This window comes from Gambusia affinis, linkage group LG08 (assembly GCF_019740435.1).
Source record: "Gambusia affinis linkage group LG08, SWU_Gaff_1.0, whole genome shotgun sequence".
Classification (NCBI taxonomy): Eukaryota; Metazoa; Chordata; class Actinopteri; order Cyprinodontiformes; family Poeciliidae; genus Gambusia; species Gambusia affinis.
Window position 1 is genome coordinate 11484508 of NC_057875.1, and position 21406 is coordinate 11505913.

Consider the following 21406-nt stretch of genomic DNA (forward strand, 5'->3'; position numbering starts at 1 on the left):
TATTAGGAATTTATGTAATGCAGAAGAAGTAGTACAAAAAATATAAAAAGTAGTATTAGTTACTACTGTGTGTTGATCTGTCATAAAATCCTAATACAATACATAATTTCTAACTGTTACACAGCATTTTGAAAAGTTCAAAGGTGCCAAAACTGTCTCTTCTAATTCATGTAATTTGACTTAGTCATTAATTTTTAAAAACTTTTTTTATTCTAATGTTTCCACAGTTTCTACCTTATATTTCCTCTCTCTTCCCAGGAGAGTGTGAATAACAAGAAAGAATCAATAAGGCTTTTAGCTGCTGTCTAACAATATCTGTTCTAAGATAATGGCCCCATCAGGTCTGTTTATGAGTTTATGCTCTCTCTTAAACTGAAGGCAACATAAGTTAAAAAGGAAAGCTCATTTAAAATACTTTTGCTGCTCGACCTCTTTGGGTCAAGAAGCATTTTAAAATCCATTTGTTTGACAAAAGCAAAACAGAGCACATTCAGGGTACTTCATCAGAAATATCCATTCATTGTCAGAGTTTTTGGACTCTTTTCTAACATATATCATTTGGACACAAAACAAGTGATGCATAATGCGGCAAATATTGATTGCCTCAGCTCTCAATCCTTTACTGCTTTTTCTTTGTGCATTCTGGGCTTCTCTGACTGTTATTCGTATTTTTTTGCCTTTCTTGTTTGTGATATCTGCCCTCCTCTTCCTCTTCTGGACTCCCTCAGCCAAGTCATGGTTGTCCAGAATGCAAGGTAGTGTGGTGCTGACCTTTTCTTTTCAGTTGATATATTGTATTCTTTTGGGGATGTTTTCCAATGGTTTTCCATCCTTCTGTTGTGGCCTTTGTTGTTTGTCCAGTTATATTCTTTATTTCACTCTGTTTTGACAACACTCACCACTGCTTTCTCTCTCAATTTCATGCTTCTAGCTTTCAAAACTCCTAAATTCTTATCTTTGACATTTTTCTTCCATAAAAGCATCTCAGTCTAAATAAACAATGTTTAAATAACAACTCTGTTTGTTTATGTAGTCACACTGAGCATTGACCATTGTACCAGCATTTATAAATCTAATTCATAATCCAAGTATATTGGTTCTAGTAAATATTTTCCTGGGACCAAGCTGGGAAATGTATTAGCTCGTTATTCATTTTAACTGAATTCTGATTACTTTTATTGCTGTATGTCTTGAATCATCAGTGCTGATAACAAGAGACGGACCAAGTATGCACAGAAAACAACAAATCCAGAATGGAACCAGACTGTCATCTACAAGAACATCCATTTGGAGCAGGTACTCTGCACATGTACATATCATATATTAAGTGTACACTCATGAACGTCCTACAAGACTTTGCTGTTAGACTGCCATTCACTGTGAGCAAAGGTGGTGTCTCAGCCTATTATAAATCAAATGAAAATGAATCAAATGATTTGGTCCTTGTGGCTTTGCTTCGGGAATGCTTTTAGTATCCAAATGAAACCTCTTACTAGTACCCTTAGAAGATTAGTTGAGTACAGAAATGTCAGCAATACAATTTCAACAGCTCAGCATTGTTAGTCAAGGAATAATGTTCTTCCTGGAGGCACCCTGGAGCAGCCAGATTGTAGCCACAGCTCTCCTGGGCTGTGGCTACAATCCAAGTTATTGGAGTCCAGTAGCTTGATATTCTCACTATGTAAACATGTGTGAATGGAAATGACTGATTTCATTGTAAAGATTTTTTGAGAACCATTTGAGGGTTGAAAAGTTCTATATAAGTCTGATGTCATTTCCTTGTATACACGTAATGCACGTTGGAAGATATACAACGTGACTCCCTCCTTCCTTGCTGAATAAATCCACTACTGTCGAGTTTGCAATACCTGACGGTTTTGACAATATTTCTTAAAAAGACAAAGAAATATTAGTTATACCATTATAAACACATGTTCTTTCATGTCACCTAATTGCATAATAAGCACATCTCAGTCTGTGACCAATGACCATCTGTTCTCTTTCCTTCGCCCTATCTAGTTAAAGAAAAAGACACTGGAAGTAACAGTGTGGGACTATGACAGATCCTCTTCCAATGATTTTCTTGGAGAAGTAAGTGCTGCTTCATGTTTAATGTTTCTCTCACCCAAGGTTTCTTTTTTTCAGATTTATTTTCTTGATGGATTTTCTTTTTGAATATTGTTACTATATGTTAGTATCTCGACAGACAGACAGACAGACAGACAGACAGACAGACAGACAGACAGACAGATAGATAGATAGATAATTGTCTTTGATGGGTGAACAAAACAAGCCGTGTGACATGTTCCTTTAATTTCACAATGATGTGCCATTTTTTGTTGATCTGTCAAATAACACCCCGATAAAAACATTGAAGTTTCTTGTTATGGGAAAATACAAAAAAATTAGGCAATCGTATTTCACAAGAACTGTGTTGCAGTATTATTTTGGCATCTAGTGTACATATCTATCTGTTCTTTTAACTGTAATATTGTGTGTGAACTTGACTGTGTTTCAGGTTCTGATTGACTTGTCAAACACAGCTCAGCTGGACAACACTCCCCGCTGGCTGCCTTTGAAAGAGCAGAGTGAAAGCATCGAACAGAGCAGAAGTCACTTTGCTTCCCAAGCTCCACCAGGGTCTGGGTCAGGACAGGGTCATGGTCAGGGACATTTCACATGTCAGGGTCATGTGTCAGGATCTGGACAGGGACATGGAATGGGACAAAGTCAAGGACCAGGACAGGGAGATCTGAGTCATGATTCACCTAAGAACTCTGTGATCAAGAGCAGAAGCCATGGAATCTTCCCTGACCCAGCCAAAGGTAAAATACATCAATTTCACATATATGCATTTTAAATATCAAAATGATTTGCACAAAACACTGAAATATGTATCACTGCCTTGATTAGACTTTATTTGGTTTAAAAACCGTTGCATGGTACAAGCAGATCAGCCAAAGTAAATTTTTCATCCTCCAGACATGCAAATGTTACCTTTGGAAAAGTCCCACAGCAGCCCAGGCAGCTCCAAATCTTCCTCTGATGGCCAACTGCGCTCGCATGGCCCATCCCGAAGTCAAAGCAAGAGTAGTGTCACTCAAGCCCACCTTGAGGATGCTGGAATAGCCATTGCTGCCGCAGAGGCTGCCGTGCAGCAATCCCGCCTGCAACCAAGTAAATCCTTCCCCTCCCCATGACACAACTCCCATGACATGCTTCCTTTTCATCCATGCATGCAAGTTTTGTTGAGACTGTTTAAGTAAACCTGAATTGTTCTGCATTAACCTCCTTAACATTTACCTTTGAACTCTGCTTGGGTCATATTTTCTTTCTGGGCACAAATTGTTTTATTGGAAATGGTAGTCTAAAATAAATTTCTGTCAGAAAATAAATCTTTTAAAAGTAATTAATATACTATGACAATAAACAAGACCAGGAGCTATTTTAAAGTACGAAAAGTAAGTATAGCATTTATATCAAAAACAAGACAAATAGGACTGCTTACATTTTGATAGTACTTTTTTAGAATAATGTAAAAAAGTCACTTACAAGGACGCAATTGATTACAGAGAACAAATTGCAATAAGGATACATTTAATTGTAATATAGGCCTCAAATTATCTCAAATAATACCTCCCCTAACTACTCTGTTTTTGGAAGTAGTGTGCATGTGTCAATCCCAAGATTATGGTTTCTCATTACACTTGTTTGGAGATATTTTGAATGCAGAAACCAAATTGGGATGGCATCCCCTTACATTGCTTATTTTCTTCATATCTTAATGTAAGTAAAACTACATCTATATGCACTCAATGTTTTTAATCTGTGGGATTTCCTGGACTCAACCTAAACTCCAACTCCTTTCTAAGATAAGTCTGCCTACTTTTGGAGCTTTTTAAGCATGAAGCTGCAGACTCCCTTGCAACCCTTTTGTGGCTACTAAAAACTTTGTTGTGTCACAATACTGCTCTATATGTGCATGTCTGACATGAATGAACCCCAAAGAAAAGAAATCACAAAAGACACACACACGAACACGCACGCACGAATGAAACACCATCTTCCAGCCCCATCCAGTCCTATCCTATTCCCGCACTTTAAACAAACGGGACACAAATGTGAGACTGACCAAGTCATACCAAGAAACACCAAGAGGTTTCAAAAGCCGTCTGGAGTCTCACTCTACACTCACCGGCCAGTGAGAGTAAAGCTTTCGGCTAACCCATGAGAGCAGCTGAGCTATCAAGGGAAGGTGAGGCAACATTAAATAAATGTACTGTCTAAATACCCTGATAAACATAACCAATCATAAAGTCATAAAGTAAATCAGCTAAAGTAAAACTAAAATGGAGAGAAGTTAAATATATTTACCAAAAAAACAAACTATGGGAATGTTGTAGTAAAATACTATCACTATTTGATGAACTAGTTCTAAAAATAATCCTTTAACTACCATTAAAATTTGCTTTCAGATGAAGATTTATCTGCTTTCTTTTGGTGAAAATACATCTGTGTTCAAAATAAAGCAGGTCAACATCATTAACCGTGTAAGTTTTAAAATAAATTATGTTTCTACATTGAAAATGGTGTACATGTGGATGTAGTAGCATAGTAGAAAAACAACAGGCCCAGCAGTCATTACAGTGACACTGCTCATCCTATGTAACTGAATTATAGTGAAAGAAACATGTGTAGGCAACAGGCTTAGCCAGACATCCCTTTCCCTGGCCCTTACACTGGAGGATCACACTGTGATCTTAGGTCAGAAGTAATATATATATGTATATGTATAGTCCCTCCAGTGCAATCTGGCTCTACCCTGGTGTCTCCTCTAGGTGGAACATTAATTGCTCTTGCTACCAGACAGAGATGTTAAGGACACTTCCTGTTTAGATGCCTGTACCACCTCAAATGACTTCTTTCAATGTAAGGAAGCAGTGCCTTTAGTCTAAACGCCCACCTGGATGACAGAGCTCCTCATCCTATATGTCAGGTAGAGACAGGCCACGCTACAGAGGAAGCTAATTTCAGCCGAGAAAGTCTGAAGTAGATGGATGAGTAAATCAAGAGCTTCGTTTTATGGTTCCTTCTACACCACAACAGACCAGAGCTATCCATCCACTGCTCCTTCTTACCGTCTCTCAGGAGCAAGACACCAAGATAATTAACTTTCTCTGCTTAAGGTAAAGACTTACAGAGCTCCCTGACTCACCTCTTCCCGTTTAATTTCAGAGTAGAAAAAGCTCAAGCCCTTCTCAGGTTTCAGAGCTGAAACTACATGTGGAGATGTGTCCAACTCTAGTTGGCAACACTCAACTTCAAAGTCCAGTTCTAGTGTCTTTACTGCGAGTGAAATGACATTCAACATCCCAGTGGCCAGTTTGCCATTGGATACCCTACCAACGCTAGAGCCTAAGACAAAAGCTCCCAGATTCACAGGCTTACTTAACCAGTAGACACATGACCACATATTAGTTCAGTGAGTCACAAGAAATCTAAATCTTTAACTTTTTCACTTTGTAAAGAGAAGGTTAAGAGACTGTAAAGACTGAGACACTGCCAACTTCTGTAACAACCCATTCTACAATGCTGCTCTCTTTCTGTAAGGTGATGACAAATTTGATAGCTTTTTTTCATATTTTAGTTTGTAATGGCTTGTGTTGTGATCCTTATTAACCTATATATTTGGAAAAAGCATACTGTTTTGAGATATACTCTTTTTTAAACACATTGCTATTATTTTCAACACAATTGTATTTGCTTTCTACAAACTGACCTAACTTAACAATCCAGTCATTTAAGCTGATCTTCAGCTTAAAGATGGGGAGTCTAAGTCAGAGGTTATAGTATTACTTGTGGTGTTTCATCTTTTTGACATGTTTGCAAATGTGAAGCTTTGTGTAGATATATATAGGCAGAGTGATAGACAAATCCACTGACTGTTGGATAGAGTGATGGGTTGAATCTCATTGTCACATTGTGTTTTGTCACTCACAGGACCGGGACACCGACTAGGTGATGTCTCAGGGTCAGTGGTGCTGTCTGCCCCAAGCCTTGTTGGAGATGCCTACGGTGGTCTGGATGGAGATGAAGGGGTGGGCATTGGAGTGGACAGTGCCATTTTTCAAGTCCCACGAATGTAAGATTTTTGTTTTGCATTGTATTTTTCGCATTCTATGCATCCAACAATAATTTTTACAGCCTAACAAATGCTGGTTTTGGGTAAAATTGTGTTCTTTCACTGCAGCGGTAAGACTATTCCTAATGGTACCGACAAAAATCAACAAATCACTCCAGAAAATGAAGGCAAGCATACATTTTTTTATTCTTTGGTTATAGGTCTCCCCCTGCTGGTAATTTAAGCACTCTCAAAGTCTTACTAAGCCCTGCTTGAACAGTGTTTTCATAACACATGCTCTGTTAAGTGATCATTGTTAGTTTACTGCATTAATTCTACATAATTACTAAATGCATGTCTTGAAAAAGTGGAAGGGGAGTGGATGTCAGACTATCCTATCCATTGTCATAACTATATCTACTCTTCATGTAGCTCATATGTCACAATAGTCCGCTCCCCCATCTCCAGTTTCCTCTTGTAACAAAAGTCTAGGGTCATGTAAAGCTGTAAGCTGGTTATTGTTACACAGATGAGGGTCAACAAGTCATTACAATGGAGTCTGGCAAGCTCATGTCCCTTAATTTTATTTATCTTGACTTCTGAAGCCAGACTAACAGACTAAAATTTGATATTAAAATGTGTAAATAAAATTGTCTTTGGAATTCCACTTTAATGGTATCAACCTGCCTAGAAAATGAAGCTATTCAAATGTGTAAATTACAAACATTTAATTTTCTCTTACTGTCAGGTGGTAAAACTCAAGTAATTGGGGAAATTAAGGTTGCTCTTAAGAAGGAGGTGAAGACGGAGGGAGACCAGCTGGTCCTAGAAATCCTTCAGTGCAGAAATATCACTTATAAGTTCAAAAGCCCGGACCATCTGCCAGGTTGGTAAAACTACTTTACATTTATTTTTGCCATCTAAAATAATGCATGTACAGTACAGACCAAAAGTTTGAACACACCTTCTAATTGAATTCAATTAGAGGTGTGTCCAAACTTTTGGTCTGTATTGTATATACATGTATGTTAATATGATTGTACATAGGGGTGCATGTATAATGCCCTGTAAAAATATTAATACCTTTTTCACATTTTTTTTTTGTCCTGCATCCACAAATTATCTTCTTTGAGGATGTTCAAGTTGGGACCAAGGGAAAATCTGTGAGAAGACTTAAAAACTGATCAGTACAGAAGTTTTTAGATCAAGCTCACTGACCTTAAACTATTTTGCAAAGACTGGGCAGATGTTTTAGTCTCTAGAAAACAGCCTCAAAAAACCCCCAAAAAACTATAATGTATTCAGTGCATTGTGAATTTCACATTTTCACTTGAGCAAAACTTTAAAAATGCTCTTTGTGTGCCTTTCGCATCAGAATTAAGCACTGTTTTGTGTTTATTAATTACGTAAAATTTTCTGTAAATCTTAATCTCAAAGCATTTTATATATTTGTCTCCTGACTTGACAAAATCTGAAAAGTTGAAAAGGTAGGAATGACTTTGCAAGGCACGTCAAGTATCTATGACTGTATGTAAGTAGCTATGGAAATATTTAAGTATATCTCAATGTATAAACCTATAGATAGATGTGGTACTGTTCACCTTATGTGGCTTTTTATGTTGCTATGCTACACTGCATTACATTTGTGTGTTGAATTATGCAACATTTAGTGACATTGTCTTACTTTTTGTATGCCATATTATGTGATGTTCTTTTAAGCTTGAGGTGAATTCGCGCTTATTTATACCTTCTTTCAGACCTATATGTCAAGTTGTATGTGGTGAATGTAGCCACTCAGAAGAGGATCATCAAGAAAAAGACCAGAGTTTGTCGACATGACCGAGAGCCTTCCTTTAATGAGACCTTCAGATTTCCCCTCAACCCAACGGGACATTCAATACAGGTAGCAAGGATAAACTGTAAATCCTAAAAATGACATGTGAAGAAAAATCAGTTTAAAATCTTTTTGTGCAAAGATTTTAAACTCTTTACATTTTGTAAATGTAAACAGTTTTAAGTTTACATGTTTGTCAACAGGCTATATCTAGTTTAACAACTTTTTCAAATCTCTCTTAACGTAGTGCTGGAAATAAATTGTAGTTTAATCAATAGTAGTTTTAATTGTGTTACCCTAAACACCTTGCTAAAACACCTATTTTGTTAATATACAACAAAACACATGCAACTGTATTGTGCCCAAAAAGATGAGAAATTTGTTTTATTTTTAATATACTTTCAGCTGTTCTTGGTGTCCAACGGTGGGAAGTTTGTGAAGAAGACTTTGATAGGAGAAGCCTACATCTGGCTTGACAAGGTGGACATGAGGAAGAGAGTGGTCAGCTGGCACAAACTGTTCGTCAGCTCTAACTTGACTAACCCTTGAGTGCAAAACAGTACTTTGAAAGAAATAATAGGCAAAAGGGGAGAAAGAAGACAAAAGAGTAACATAACAGAAATATTAAATAAATTATGTATTGAGTTTATAGATCTTTAGATGAAGGGAACTATGTGACGATTACATTGCATGTCTTGTCAGTCCAACACTGCCAGCGCATGTTTCCCTCTTCTAATATCATTTCTCTTTAGATTTTGCTTGAATGCAAACATGCAAAGGCAGTTACAGACTGATATTTCCCTGCAATATGGCTTAAAGACAGTTATGTTTTTGATAACATAGTTCAGTTGTATGATCCATAAGAATAATTTTGATATTGCACGAGAGAACTTCACCAACTAACTCAAGAAAAAGTTTTAAATTTTTAATTAATTTAAAAAATGTATGTAATTGTTATGAAACTTTACAGACATCAGTGGTGTGGAACGCATAATTATTTTTTAATAACAGAACTTCTAATTTATGTCAGAAAAAAATATGAGACTGTTGAACGTTTGCTGTGGGATGAAGATTAACTGTACAGCACTTCTAACATTTCTGTTATCCCACATGCAGACCACAAAGCATATCAAAGAATTGTACAGTGTGATATATTAAAACCTTAAAATTAACATATACATAATATAATTAAATACAACACAGAGTATAATAGTTATTCTCTTGTTGTCAGATTATATTATCAGATAATATCAACAGACATTCTAGGTTGAGGCAGTGGGTGGCGCACTGACAATCCAGTAATCTAATGTAAAAGCAGTCCTCGTAACATTTAGGTGAATATGGACCTTTGTGAGCTCAAGGTAGGCCATATTGTCACACTGATGCACCTCTTTGTTGAACCGGCCTCCAATCATGGGTCAAGTCAACATCAACGGATAAATTATATAACACATGCATCATATTTAGGGGGGAGACTAGAAGAAAGAATAGCATCTTGCACATGCTGTATTGAATGTAACAAGTGTTACAACTGTTCAGAATGACAGACGTTTACACATCTGTGTCATTTGTGCAACATTTTGCTTTTAGTTTGCTGCAGATTTTTCCTCTGTGTAGGTCTCTTCATGTTATCATTGTTGCTATGGACATGTAAATTATAGAAGTTGTGTCAAAACCACATGTAAATCTAGAATCTCTGTGTGACTGCTCAGCTGTCTCTGTGTTAGCAAAGCCCTTCTATTTTGGCTTTATCTGGAAATAATTTCAAAATGTAGATAAAAAATGTCAAATGCTCCTCTGTGTCTCTGGCTGTAAACACAAAAAAAACGTTTTGTCTCAGTGACTTCTGTAAAACACAGTGGACCAGCATCTTTCACTGCCTGTGATCAAATTATTTTCTCAGGCATGATCAGGGTCAGAGGAACACATAGAGCCAAGTCTCAGTACCCATGTGTATGCAGGGGACCCATGTATGTATGTTCTTGTTCATATTTGAGTATTTTGCAACCACATCAATAAAATCAGAAAAGAAGATAAAAAAAATGTGAGAAAAGAAAATTAAGAGACTAACTGTCAGTGAGTTTAATTGTAAAGCAGGGCTGATACAACTTTCCATCAAGAAACACACAAAGAGCAAGATGTCACTCATACATCAAGGTATAGTGCAGAAGATACCATACTCAAAATGGTAAAATATTTTTTGTGCCATCCACTACTTATTTCCTTTTTATGTGTTAAAGGGGGGGTATTATGTAAAATATTTTTTTTGTTTTATATAATGTTATGTTTTTCCCTCATCAAAACATCCTCAGAGTGTTGATTTCATTCTTTCACGTGTGTTTGAGAAATCCTTGAATGTATTGTGGCAGCCATTTGGGGGTAACTATACACTTGTTCATACAAAGTGTTGCTTATTTACCCAAAGCTCCACCTTGAAGCCACTTCCACTCCACAGACCCCTGAACCCACGCGCCTTTCCAACTCTGCTCCACCAGACTAGCTGTTGCAGCAATTAGACAACCCTTGGTGGAACTGCACATCTGCTGAGCTCATCATACAAACTATTTCTCAACCCAACGCTCCTAAAACTGCCTCACTTCCATGATGATGAAAACAGCATCATGGAAGGGCATTGTTATGTTGACATGCTGAAGGTGGAGTGTTAGAAAGAGTACTAGAAGCTTCTTAGACACAATGACCAATTCCGAGGCGTCAAATTGGAAAGTCAAAATTATTTTAAATTATTTTTGATATATACAGCGTTTTCACAACTGACTGAAACATAGTTACTTGATTGTGCTATAAAATGGCACTATGTGCCTGAAAAATACATAATACCGCCCCTTTAAATATATTTCTATATTTATTGATTTTTGTATTTTCTTTTTTGTTACATTTTTCCAAGAACCATTAGTTCTTTTAAGGTAATTCTATGCAACATATGTATTTGAATGCATTTGTGTTAAATTCTGTGAACATATCGTCTATAAATGTCTTGTAGAAAAGTAACTATGATTTGTACATTTGGTGAGAGAAAAATATTAAATATTTTTATTTTGTACTTATTTTAGTATATATCGATGCTAACTACAGTTAACATCTACATGGAGCTTGTGCACTTTATTACAATGTTTGTTTATTTGTCTCGTTTTAATTGTCGGGACATTCCGAATTACATGGTTTGTGTCTCTGCACTAACAATTAAATGAGTCACAGTGTATGTGGTGTGTGATGGCAGGAACTATTGTAGTGTACATTTTGTATCTATGTGGCAAAAGATAAACATACAAACATGTAGAGGTTTCCCAAAAGGGATGCACAATCTCCAGTGAAATCAACTACTCCATCCTCATAGTGTACTGAACAGTCTGTGTAAACAGTGCAGTAAATAAGATCTCATCTTATTGCCCAGTCATGACTGTCAAACCTCTTGTGCTTCATTAGACTTCATTCTAAATACTGTTTGTTAAGATCAGCCGTTGCCTGTAATTGTGAACCCATTCATTTGTTGTTGTCTTGAGGGGTGTGAATGTGCTCAAGTTATTTGACATGTGTACATGAAGTGTTTATTTTCTACAATGACTGAATGTTTATATGTCTGAGGTATGAGCATGTGAGTGTTAAAAAAATAACAAAACAAAACAAATCTAAATCACAGAACACTTGTAATTGTACAGCAGTGGGTGTCCTTTATGGGGAATTGACACTTCATCAAAACATGTAATGTCCACTGATGATTATTAGTGAGATTATATCCTCGAACCTGCAAAAACAACTTACAAGGTGGTAAAAAAAAAAAAAGAATCTGTTCAATTTAAGTAGTTGTCTAGAACTTTTAGTTTTGGATGTTGCATGTTTTGTTGATGGTTTGTCTGTATTTTGACCACAGATTAAGTTTCAAAAGAGAGAAAATATGTATAGATTTATCTGTATGCTGAGTGTAAAGAGATATGCTTGTAAAATTGTCTTGTTTTTCACTCAGTGTAAAAACAAAGCATATAATGTTATGGTTTTGTGGTTGTACACGGGGTGTGTTGAGATATGCAAATTGTGCTGTAAAAAAACATTTCCCTTGAGTCAAAAGAATAAATATTAAGAGCTATATTGCAAATCCGTTGTTTGACTATTTTTTATTATGTTTTATTTTAAACTACTTTTCATCACAAGGGGAAAACATCTCTTCATATAATCAGACATTAGGCATGCTGTTCCAAATGCTGAAGAATCTTTTTTTCTTTACAAATAGCAGCTCACATTAAGTATTGCTTCCACAAAAAAGACAGATTTGCAGCAACTTCTTAAAACTGACTACACCCTTATGTTTTATGTATTTTGTGGATATTCCACTTTTTATTGTCATTTAATAAGGGAAACTTTTAAATACAGGTGAAATCCTTGTGTAAGTGTATCAGTGACACCCAAAGAAAACCAAAATTCACTAAACTGGAATATGCCACATCTTTAAAAAGTACAGATATATGATAGTTACTGTCAGTTATGGTAAAATTAAATCTGAACAACAGTAACATTGGTCCAGATAAGAATATTTTTATTTTGACTGATCAGTCATAACTTGACTCAGAATTTTATTTTCATACAAATTATATATATTCACAAAAACTGTACATAATACTTTATTATTATTATTTTATTATTATTTAACTTTTTGAGGTATTGGTGCATGGTGCCTCAACTGCTAGCACTACTACTTTGCAGCAAGAGGGCTCCAAGTTTGAATCCCCTGAGTCTTTCTGCATTTTAATCACTGCCATACATTCCAATCTGAAATTTTCATGCTTGTAATGGCATGGATTCCCTGCAGGTGGCAGCATTTTATATGGAACAAAAAAGCAGTCGGTAAACATGACTGTGATTATTAAATAGTGCATGTTTTTGTAGGTACTTTGTGAACTTATGGTTTCTACATTTTTCAAAATTCATACGCAATTTCTGAGCTCTCTACATTGAAATACCTATGTTCAATGTCTATATGCATACATTTAGTTGAACAAAAAGCAATTGGATTTTTTTTACAATTGGTAAAAGTAAATTATATATATTCCAATTGGATAAATCTTTTAAAACAATGCAATTATTTTTTAAAGAAGGTGTTATTTATCTTATTCCAATTGGTAAAAAAAAACAAAAACAAAAATAAAACAAATATATTCAAGGAAGCCCAGCTGATTGAAATTACGACAAGGTTGTAGTTTGTAGCATTTCCAACATCTTAAATAAATAATAAAATAAATACAATGAAGGAAGATGTCTGAAGAGGTTCACTCTGCTCAGTTCTCTCCAGTTGGATCTTTCCTATTTCAGTTTGTTCCTCTTCAGTGCTCACTATTCCTTCATTTTTTTTCCACATCCCATTAGCCGCTGCCTTTTCTCTAGGCTGTCAGGGAAATGTGCAGCAGGTGATGTGATCAGGATCGAGAGGATTAGACCTGGGGAGTAACAGAGGAAGATTCTGTAGTGTATACTTGGAGCGATGGATAGGTGGCAGGGGAGAGACAAAGCAAGAATAGAGAAAAAAGGGGTGGGGTAGTGTGAGTCCATGAGAGGATGGTGTGTGGTTGCCAAGCAACGATTGATAACCAAATCCCCAAGCATCTTGCTTCTGCTGCCCTGCCCTCCCTCCAGGTCTGAATAAGACACATAAACCCCTGAGCACATAACTGCAACTCCCACGGAGTAAAGTTGCTCCTTATAAAATATTTGTATTACTTGAACTGTTAGCAACATAATAAAAGAAAAAAAAAAAAAAAAACTTTCTTCTTTTTAGGAGACTAGACAAAAGGAAGAGTGAGAATATGCAGGAAATAGTCAAAATCTAATTTCCTAAAGCAGCTATGATGGATGACTCTGAGACTAACTAAGCTGTTATTATATTTTTCTCATATTGTTTTCACAAAATCTGTCAAATCGATACATCTTGTTCCTCAATCTGATGTCAACTGAAGGCATTGCAATCAACCTCTGTAAAGTCTCATCTGTCTTTGCCTGTTGCAAATGCTGAGATGTTGCACAGCATTTTAAAAAGCAAAGCCCTGATTCTGTATTCAGAATGCGTTTGCCAGTGTGGGTGGTAATCAGGTGTTTCTTCATAAGGAAGCAAATGAAAAAAAAAAACAACAACAAAGAAAAAAAAAATACAAGCAAAATAAAGAAAAAGCGTTTTGTTAGTCACAATATGGGATGCTGTAAAACACACCAGGAGGGCAAGGTAAGGTATTACAAGTAAAACATACGTTTCTGAAGTTTTCTTGGAAACATATTATAGAGTTAATTCTATATTTTGCAAAAAATAAATAAAAAATAAAATAATAATAATAATAATAATAATAATAAACAAAACGCTAACATGCATTTAGATAAACATGACAAGATTTGCTATATTTCTTCCTCCTCTCACCGAACAGAGCAGGCAGAAGAAGGGAGGGTGAGACAGAAACAGCCTGAGATCTCCGGCTCAGGTACCTGTTAGAGCGCAGGATGGTCGAGTCATCAGATTAAAGGTGTCAGGGTTTGTTAATCTGTGAGGGAGGAACAGGCTGCGCCGCTTGAGCAAGTCGCTCCATTCATCGGCGGTGGCGGGGAAGCGAGGCAGATTGGATACTGACGCACATCGGGGAATTTCCCCTTCTTTTTCTCTCCCCTTTACAATGGATACCTGCAGGGTACGAACCTGGCTGTTCCTGCTCCTGCTGTGGCAGGAGGGCTGTTTGCCATCCCAGTTCCCCAACCAGCACATGTAAGTATAGCCCCCATGTAATCCTGTTTCGAGCTTTAAGGTTTGCCAGACAGCTTATTGCAAGCGCTCATTCTTTTAGCATCACAGTAGGTTTAAGGTCTGCGATATTTATTTATATATATATATTTAATGAGCCACTCCGACTGCGTGGGCGTGAGAGCGGGGACAGATGTCGGCTGGCTGGTTCATTCATGCGCCGATGGTCATCTTTAGAGAGATACATTGATGGCAGAAAGTATTTCATCTCAGCCCTGTCTGCTCGCATCCTGACGTTGATAAATGTTAGTCACCAAAATCGGCAGATTGTCGCCGGTGGCCACGCTCAGCCGTGACAGCTCCTCAATGAAGTTGTAGAGGAGTTACAATCGCTGCCCTCCAGCCTAATGCTGCATTTAAAATTGACAGAGGAAAAATCCTTACATGTCTCCAGTGAGCTATGTCTCATGTAGGTTTGTTTATACATGTTCACAATCTCAATAAATACTTTGAACTGAAGATATATCCCATTAACTAATTTTCACAATCAGAACAATTACGCATATTTGCTTCTTGAAATTCATACCAAGTGTTGAAGGAAAAAATGCAAACCGGAGTGAAATTTTTCATTGGATTTTACAGATCCAGCAAGAAGTCACAGCCCATGGGCTTCAATACTAATTCACAGATAGAAAACCAACACTTCCTTGGCACAGGGCTACAAACAAAGCTTTATCATCACAAGAAAATATTTAACTTGGATCTCAGGCAGGTCTTACTATGAACAGCATGCTGATATCCTGAGCATTTTTGGTGAGGGTGCATATTTAGAATTCAGCTAAACCAGCATAGCCAGAAATTAAAGAAGTCCTTTAAAGGGATTTGTTACAATTGAATATTTGGGCAAATTGGAATATTTTCATCTGTTCATAGTAACTATTACTTTTGTTTACCACTCTTACTCATATGTCTACCAATGAGGATAGACCAATTACTACTACAATTTATGATTTCTATAAAGTTGCAAATTTCTGGAGAAATTGAATCATTTCAACAGAATAAAGTCCATGACCTCAATATCTATGTCAATGTATATAAAGGATCCAATAAATTGCAGTTTCAAAAATACTAAATTTTTAATGAGATGCAATAGAAAGTGCAAAAGTGAGTGAAATTATTTAAAGTCATATGGAACAGAGAAATTGCGCACTCCACATCTGCCACCTGTTGCTGAGCACTACTAGCAAGCTGGCTGAAAATGGCTCCTACATGTTGCCCTGATTTACAAGAAAGAAAAATTCAGCTGTGGTACTGTCAATCTCAGTTGGTGAATGCAAAGAAATTAAAGGAATATCATGATTGATATTTAGGTAACATTGTTCAAGAGCTCCATCCAGACTGCATCCATCCATCCATCCATCCATTTTCTGTTCACCCTTGTCCCTAATGGGGTCGGGAGGGTTGCTGGTGCCTATCTCCAGCTACGTTCTGGGCGAGAGGCGGGGTACACCCTGGACAGGTCGCCAGTCTGTCACAGTACTAACTACATACTGTCTATAAATAGTCAACTACTCCAACTTAGCCAATGAGGATCAGCTTGTCGTTTATATGGTATTTGGCAAATTGAAGAACAACTAAAATGTATAATATTGTGCCCCTGCATGAAAATTCTCTAAAAAGAAAAACAAAAACAAAAAAAAAACTTGCACAAGATATGTGTGCAAAATTAGCATAAACTATATTAGATGGACATAATAAAGTGACGCTGTTTTACTTTTACTTAAGATTATCAAAATTTTAATGACGCCATAAAATCCATTTTATTTGCATGCCAACGCATTGTTTTGATTTAAAATTTAGGTAAAATAATCTCCATTTTAAAATAATACAGATTATTTTAAAACCTTCTTCCTGTTCTTCTTATAGCAAAACTAAATCATCTCAAAGCCCTTTTTGCTGCCAAAGCAGATATGGCCTATTGAGATATGGACTCCACTAGACCTCTGAACGTGTGCTAATATCTGATACCAATATGTTACTGCAGCTCCAAATCCTTTAGGTCCACTTCTGAAGACGTGACTTCATAGATCTAGTTTGTGCAGCACATTCCACAGATAGTCCATGGATAGAAATTTAAGGATTGCGGAGGCCATGTCAACATCTCAAACCCACTGTTGTGTTTCTCAAACTATTCCTGAAGAATTTTTTGCTTTGTGACAGGACCCACTATTCTGTTCTTAGGCTAAATAAAATCACAAGCCATAAGAGATTACATGAAATGTTGTACATCATCTGCAATAATGCTTAGGTGTGGGGCAGCTATGACAACACTAAGACTTGTGGCATCATTTTAGATTATAACCTTAACTACTATTACTAATAAAGATGATCAAAATTATCAAGACTGAATTAAAAAAAATAAATACTGCATCAGTCCTTTATGTGTTTGTTTTATGGTTAACCCTTATAAAAATAAATAATTAAAAAAAACTTAAAAAAAAAAGAACTGGGTAAAAATGCTGAAAAAGAAAAGGTAATGAAGTTTAAATGTTCATTTTTCTAAAGTACGTTCATGCACAAATAGAATAACTAAAAAGAAACTCAGCAAACTTCAAAAATGCACCCTACTGAATTATTCTGTTTAAACAGTAAAAGACTGGGAAAAAACTTGGCAGCTGCTTGTCTATCAAGTGTAAGAATCTGATATTTTGCAAATTTCAAATACCATTATGTTCAGTTGCTCAGCTCTGGATATGAAACAGATTACAATATCTTACAAACCTGGAGCAACATTTTAGAGGATATTTTCAAATGAGAAAGTACGCTTAGGGTTAACAACAATGACTAGTAGTGGCTATATTTATGAATCACTATAAATCCAAACTGATACCTATTGTGAAAATAAGTTATTGGGACATACAAGGAGGTCAGTCTCCAAACATATCTTTTCTAGACACCGTTTTGTATGTGGGTCACTATTAAAAAATGAATGTGAAATCTGGGTAGTTAGTTCAGAGCTGGACCAGAGCAGCTGAACTTGTCTTCTGGCATTAGTTGGTGTTTTTATCCCAGATTCTGTTTTGCTGTCTGGACTGGACAGCCTCTGTCTTTGCTTCTTTAATGACGTGTAATTAGACTGTAGTTTGGTACAGCCGCCCACTGAGATCCACATTACAGGCCAACTCATTGCTCCCCCTGGCTCTAGTGTGACTGTATCACAAACATCTGTCTCTCTGTGTCTTGCATTGTGTTTCTGCCCCTCATTCTGTTTTCACACTCATTTGCTCTTCCTGTGTCTGTAAAAACAATGTAGGGCAATGTCTGACCCAGTTGCCATATGGATGTGTTTTTGTGTGAGGGTGTGTGTGCGCGTGTGAGTGTGTTTAATTATCCAGCATTGTACCACAGGCTGCAGTAATCAAAGCTCAGCAACCAGAGAGGAAAAATATCGCTACCTCAGCTCAGCCACACCAACTTCATTACTTTTTATTAGCTTTCAACATCACTGTGTTATGATAGCCACTGTATGTGCAATCAGTCATAAGTAACTAAACACGAGTCATCCTAAGCAATAAAGATGTGATTGTACATATTGCCTCATAATATTTATAGTAATAGCAAAATTTATGGAATTTTCCTATTAGTCTTATTGGGACACTAAATAAGCCTAATCCAATACATTCTCAGACATTTGACCTAAATAGTAAATTTATGTGCATAATGTTTTTTATTACTCTGAAAAACATGATGCAGTGCATCACATATCATATTTAAATATAATGTGCCCCTTCAAATACCTACCGTATATTAAATGCCTGGATGCCTTTTAAAAAAAGATCGGTCTTACTTGCTCCCACATCAAATATAAATTTACGATAATACATCTGGATTGCAATATTTACTTTGGTCCACTATGATTTACGAAAAAAAAACTAAGAGTATAAAAGAAGAAATTTACCCAAATTTACTGACTTAATATGCCTACAAACAATATGATTTACGAAAAAAAAACTAAGAGTATAAAAGAAGAAATTTACCCAAATTTACTGACTTAATATGCCTACAAACAATAAATACACATTAAGCAGCAAAACAGAAAAATAAACTCCAGCATAATCTGAGGATAAACAGACACAAACAGTCTTTTGCGAAGCTCAGTGTTGTTACAGCACAGAAGAAACACTGGGCTCTTTACTACAAAGCTCTAACAGAATATACTTGAATATCACTAGCTGCATTCAAGGCACACTTTTGGAGTACCAGATTGAATCCCAGTTTGCCTTCAGAGCTGCCTTCTTTATGGCACCGATTTAAAAAAAGAAAAGTCAGAATAATTCCTAAGGATTTAATTATATGGACATCACTCAATTGCTGCAGTTTTAACATCCGAGCTATTAATTGTCCTTTTCCACCGCATCCTAAAGGTACCCCACTGGACCTTTAAACTTGGTGACTGTGGAGGTCAATGAAAAACAGGGAATCAATTGCCATGTTAAAGAAATTAATTAGAGATGGTCGGCAAGCGGTCTCACGGAGTGAGAACTGAGCAGCAAAAGGCAAAAAGTGATAAAACGTCTTCCTTTCTCGTTTTTCTCTCGTGTGCCGCTTATTGCGCTACTATTTCTGTTGCCCCGCCCCTTATAATGAAGAATGGCTCTCAGTGAGGAGTCAGTTCGAAAGGTCGAAAGGTTCGCGACTGACCCTTGACTAATGCTTAGTCTAGCTAGCTCCGTCCAGCCGAAACAGCAATGAGTAACATCGTTAAGCCTTTTCAGTTTGAATCGGGGTGCGTTGAAATTGATGAATGTAGAAATCAGAAGAGAGAAAGATGTGAAGGACCAAACGGAGGAAGAAGCTGGTGTTTCTGCTGCTGTTGTCATCCTCAGCAAAAAAATGGTGACCTCCATAGGTGAAAAATACAACAAAAGACATACAAATTTTTAAAGTAGTTATGAGTTTTTACGTATCGAAAACAGCATTTCTTAGGTAATAGGAAAATTACAACATATTTAGGGCAACATGGTCAGCTAATCGTGGATCCTTATTTTAAGGAAATAAATGTATAAAAGTTGTTTAAATATATATATATATATATACACACACAAACATCTATAACATCTATATCTAGATTGAATATCAGTCAGTGGTTTATCATAAATATCTCTCATTGTTATGAGCATTCTCTTTGCCTCAGACAAATTCAGTGACATGCATAAGTGTTCACATGTCTTGAACGTTTTCATCTTAAAATGAAGCTAACAGCATAATGACAACTGAGGAAGACAGGAAACAGGTCAGATATCTATATAGTTTGTGGAAACTTTGAAAGCAGTTGGAGTTTAAAACAATATCACAAAGCTTTGAAAATCGCATAGATCCATCACTTGAAAACTGGAAAGTGTATAGCACAAATGGCACAACTGCAAAACCATTCAGTAGTAGGCCATCCTCAAAGTGACACACTTGGAAAGAAGTGTATTCATCAAACGGCCAAATTTTCCACAGTACTCTGGATGATATGCAGAGACCTACATCTCAGGTGGGGAAATGGCAACTATATGACTTTTAGTCTGACGTCAACAGTGGCATGTTGCTATTTGACTAGCCTGGGCTGTCCAAACATCTTGACAGAGTCACAGCATTGATGCAGTAATTTGTGGAAATGCAGCTTCAAGGAAGAACAGAGTATATTCTTTGTGCCTGTACTCTTTAGGCGCAAAGAATGCTATGTCGCTGAAAACCATGCATGCACACAAACACACACAAAAAATGTGGCTTAGAATTGGTGTGTCAGTGCCTCAGGCTGGTCAAAGGCCCAGTAAAACACCTGCAGTTAGTGGATTCAGAGACAAAGATGGAAGAGTCAGAGGTTGAAGTGGTAAACCGAGCAGTGAAAGAAAGGAAGTGAAGAAAAGTAAGACACAACAAGAAATAATTGAAAGGAAGGCAACTAAGGAATATTATGTTTGTTATATTAACATTATTAATATTATTAATATTCTGTTTGATTTAAGACGCGCTTTATCTGGGTAAAAATTATGGTATTTATTTAGTTATGTTATAAATTGTAGCTTTTGGAAAGAAATTGCACCCATCTAGCTTCTGAATGTAAATTCATAGTTTCAAGTGACATGTTAGCTTTAGGACTTCTGAATAGATATATATCAGTGGACATAGGAGCAAATGTTAAGGGTAAAAAATAATGAATGGTTGGAAGTTTGGAAATAAGATGTGTTTGTAATTTTGTGTAAACTTTTATAGACAGCAAATAAGAAGGCAGAATATAACCCCCGCCCCAAAAAAAAAAAACAACAACATTGAAGCAATACAGTAAAAGATACATTCAGGAGAGAAATGCCAAGGCGAGGCCTGCTGAATGGGGATTTCACAAAAAAATCTAGTGGACAACCAGGAAAATGCAAACTAATTAATTTAGTGTTTTGTTTTTTGCCTTTTTGCAGACTTTACTCCATATGAAGTTATTGTATATGTCCAGGAAAAAAAGAATAATAATTTCTTTCTCTTAAGTTTATTAATTTGAGTATTACGTTTAATTTAGATAGTGCCCATTTCCAGCAGTCACTGCTGGGGAGGCATTTTTGTTTTTTGTGAAACTGTGAAAAGGATCCAATTTTTCTACTGGATCTTCTACTTCCACTATTTCCAACAGAAACTTTCTTTGGCTTTGAACTTGGGGATGCCACCTATTAGATACTATCTA

At 36.4% G+C, this 21406-nt stretch overlaps 2 protein-coding genes across 13 annotated transcripts in view; both read left to right on the forward strand.

Moving 5' to 3' along the window:
* The window catches only part of pclob (piccolo presynaptic cytomatrix protein b), a 60937-nt gene extending 48871 nt beyond the window's left edge, over positions 1 to 12066 (forward strand). For 7 of the 10 annotated variants that reach the window (XM_044123926.1, XM_044123928.1, XM_044123927.1 and 4 more), the window contains 10 exons: positions 729 to 755; positions 1203 to 1296; positions 2020 to 2091; positions 2519 to 2825; positions 2983 to 3177; positions 6001 to 6142; positions 6251 to 6309; positions 6870 to 7007; positions 7879 to 8024; positions 8361 to 12066. In XM_044123926.1, coding sequence (XP_043979861.1) covers positions 729 to 755; positions 1203 to 1296; positions 2020 to 2091; positions 2519 to 2825; positions 2983 to 3177; positions 6001 to 6142; positions 6251 to 6309; positions 6870 to 7007; positions 7879 to 8024; positions 8361 to 8504 — 1324 coding nt within the window. In that variant the 3' untranslated portion in view covers positions 8505 to 12066. The remainder of the gene's footprint in view (positions 1 to 728; positions 756 to 1202; positions 1297 to 2019; positions 2092 to 2518; positions 2826 to 2982; positions 3178 to 6000; positions 6143 to 6250; positions 6310 to 6869; positions 7008 to 7878; positions 8025 to 8360) is intronic. The other 3 variants (XM_044123933.1, XM_044123934.1, XM_044123938.1) reach the window with 1 other exon arrangement.
* Positions 12067 to 14433: 2367 nt separating this feature from the next.
* The window catches only part of LOC122835732 (voltage-dependent calcium channel subunit alpha-2/delta-1), a 67708-nt gene continuing 60735 nt past the window's right edge, over positions 14434 to 21406 (forward strand). For 2 of the 3 annotated variants that reach the window (XM_044125016.1, XM_044125014.1), the window contains exon 1: positions 14438 to 14709. In XM_044125016.1, coding sequence (XP_043980951.1) covers positions 14621 to 14709 — 89 coding nt within the window. In that variant the 5' untranslated portion in view covers positions 14438 to 14620. Of the gene's footprint in view, positions 14710 to 21406 lie in introns of all 3 variants that reach the window. The other variant, XM_044125015.1, reaches the window with a different exon arrangement.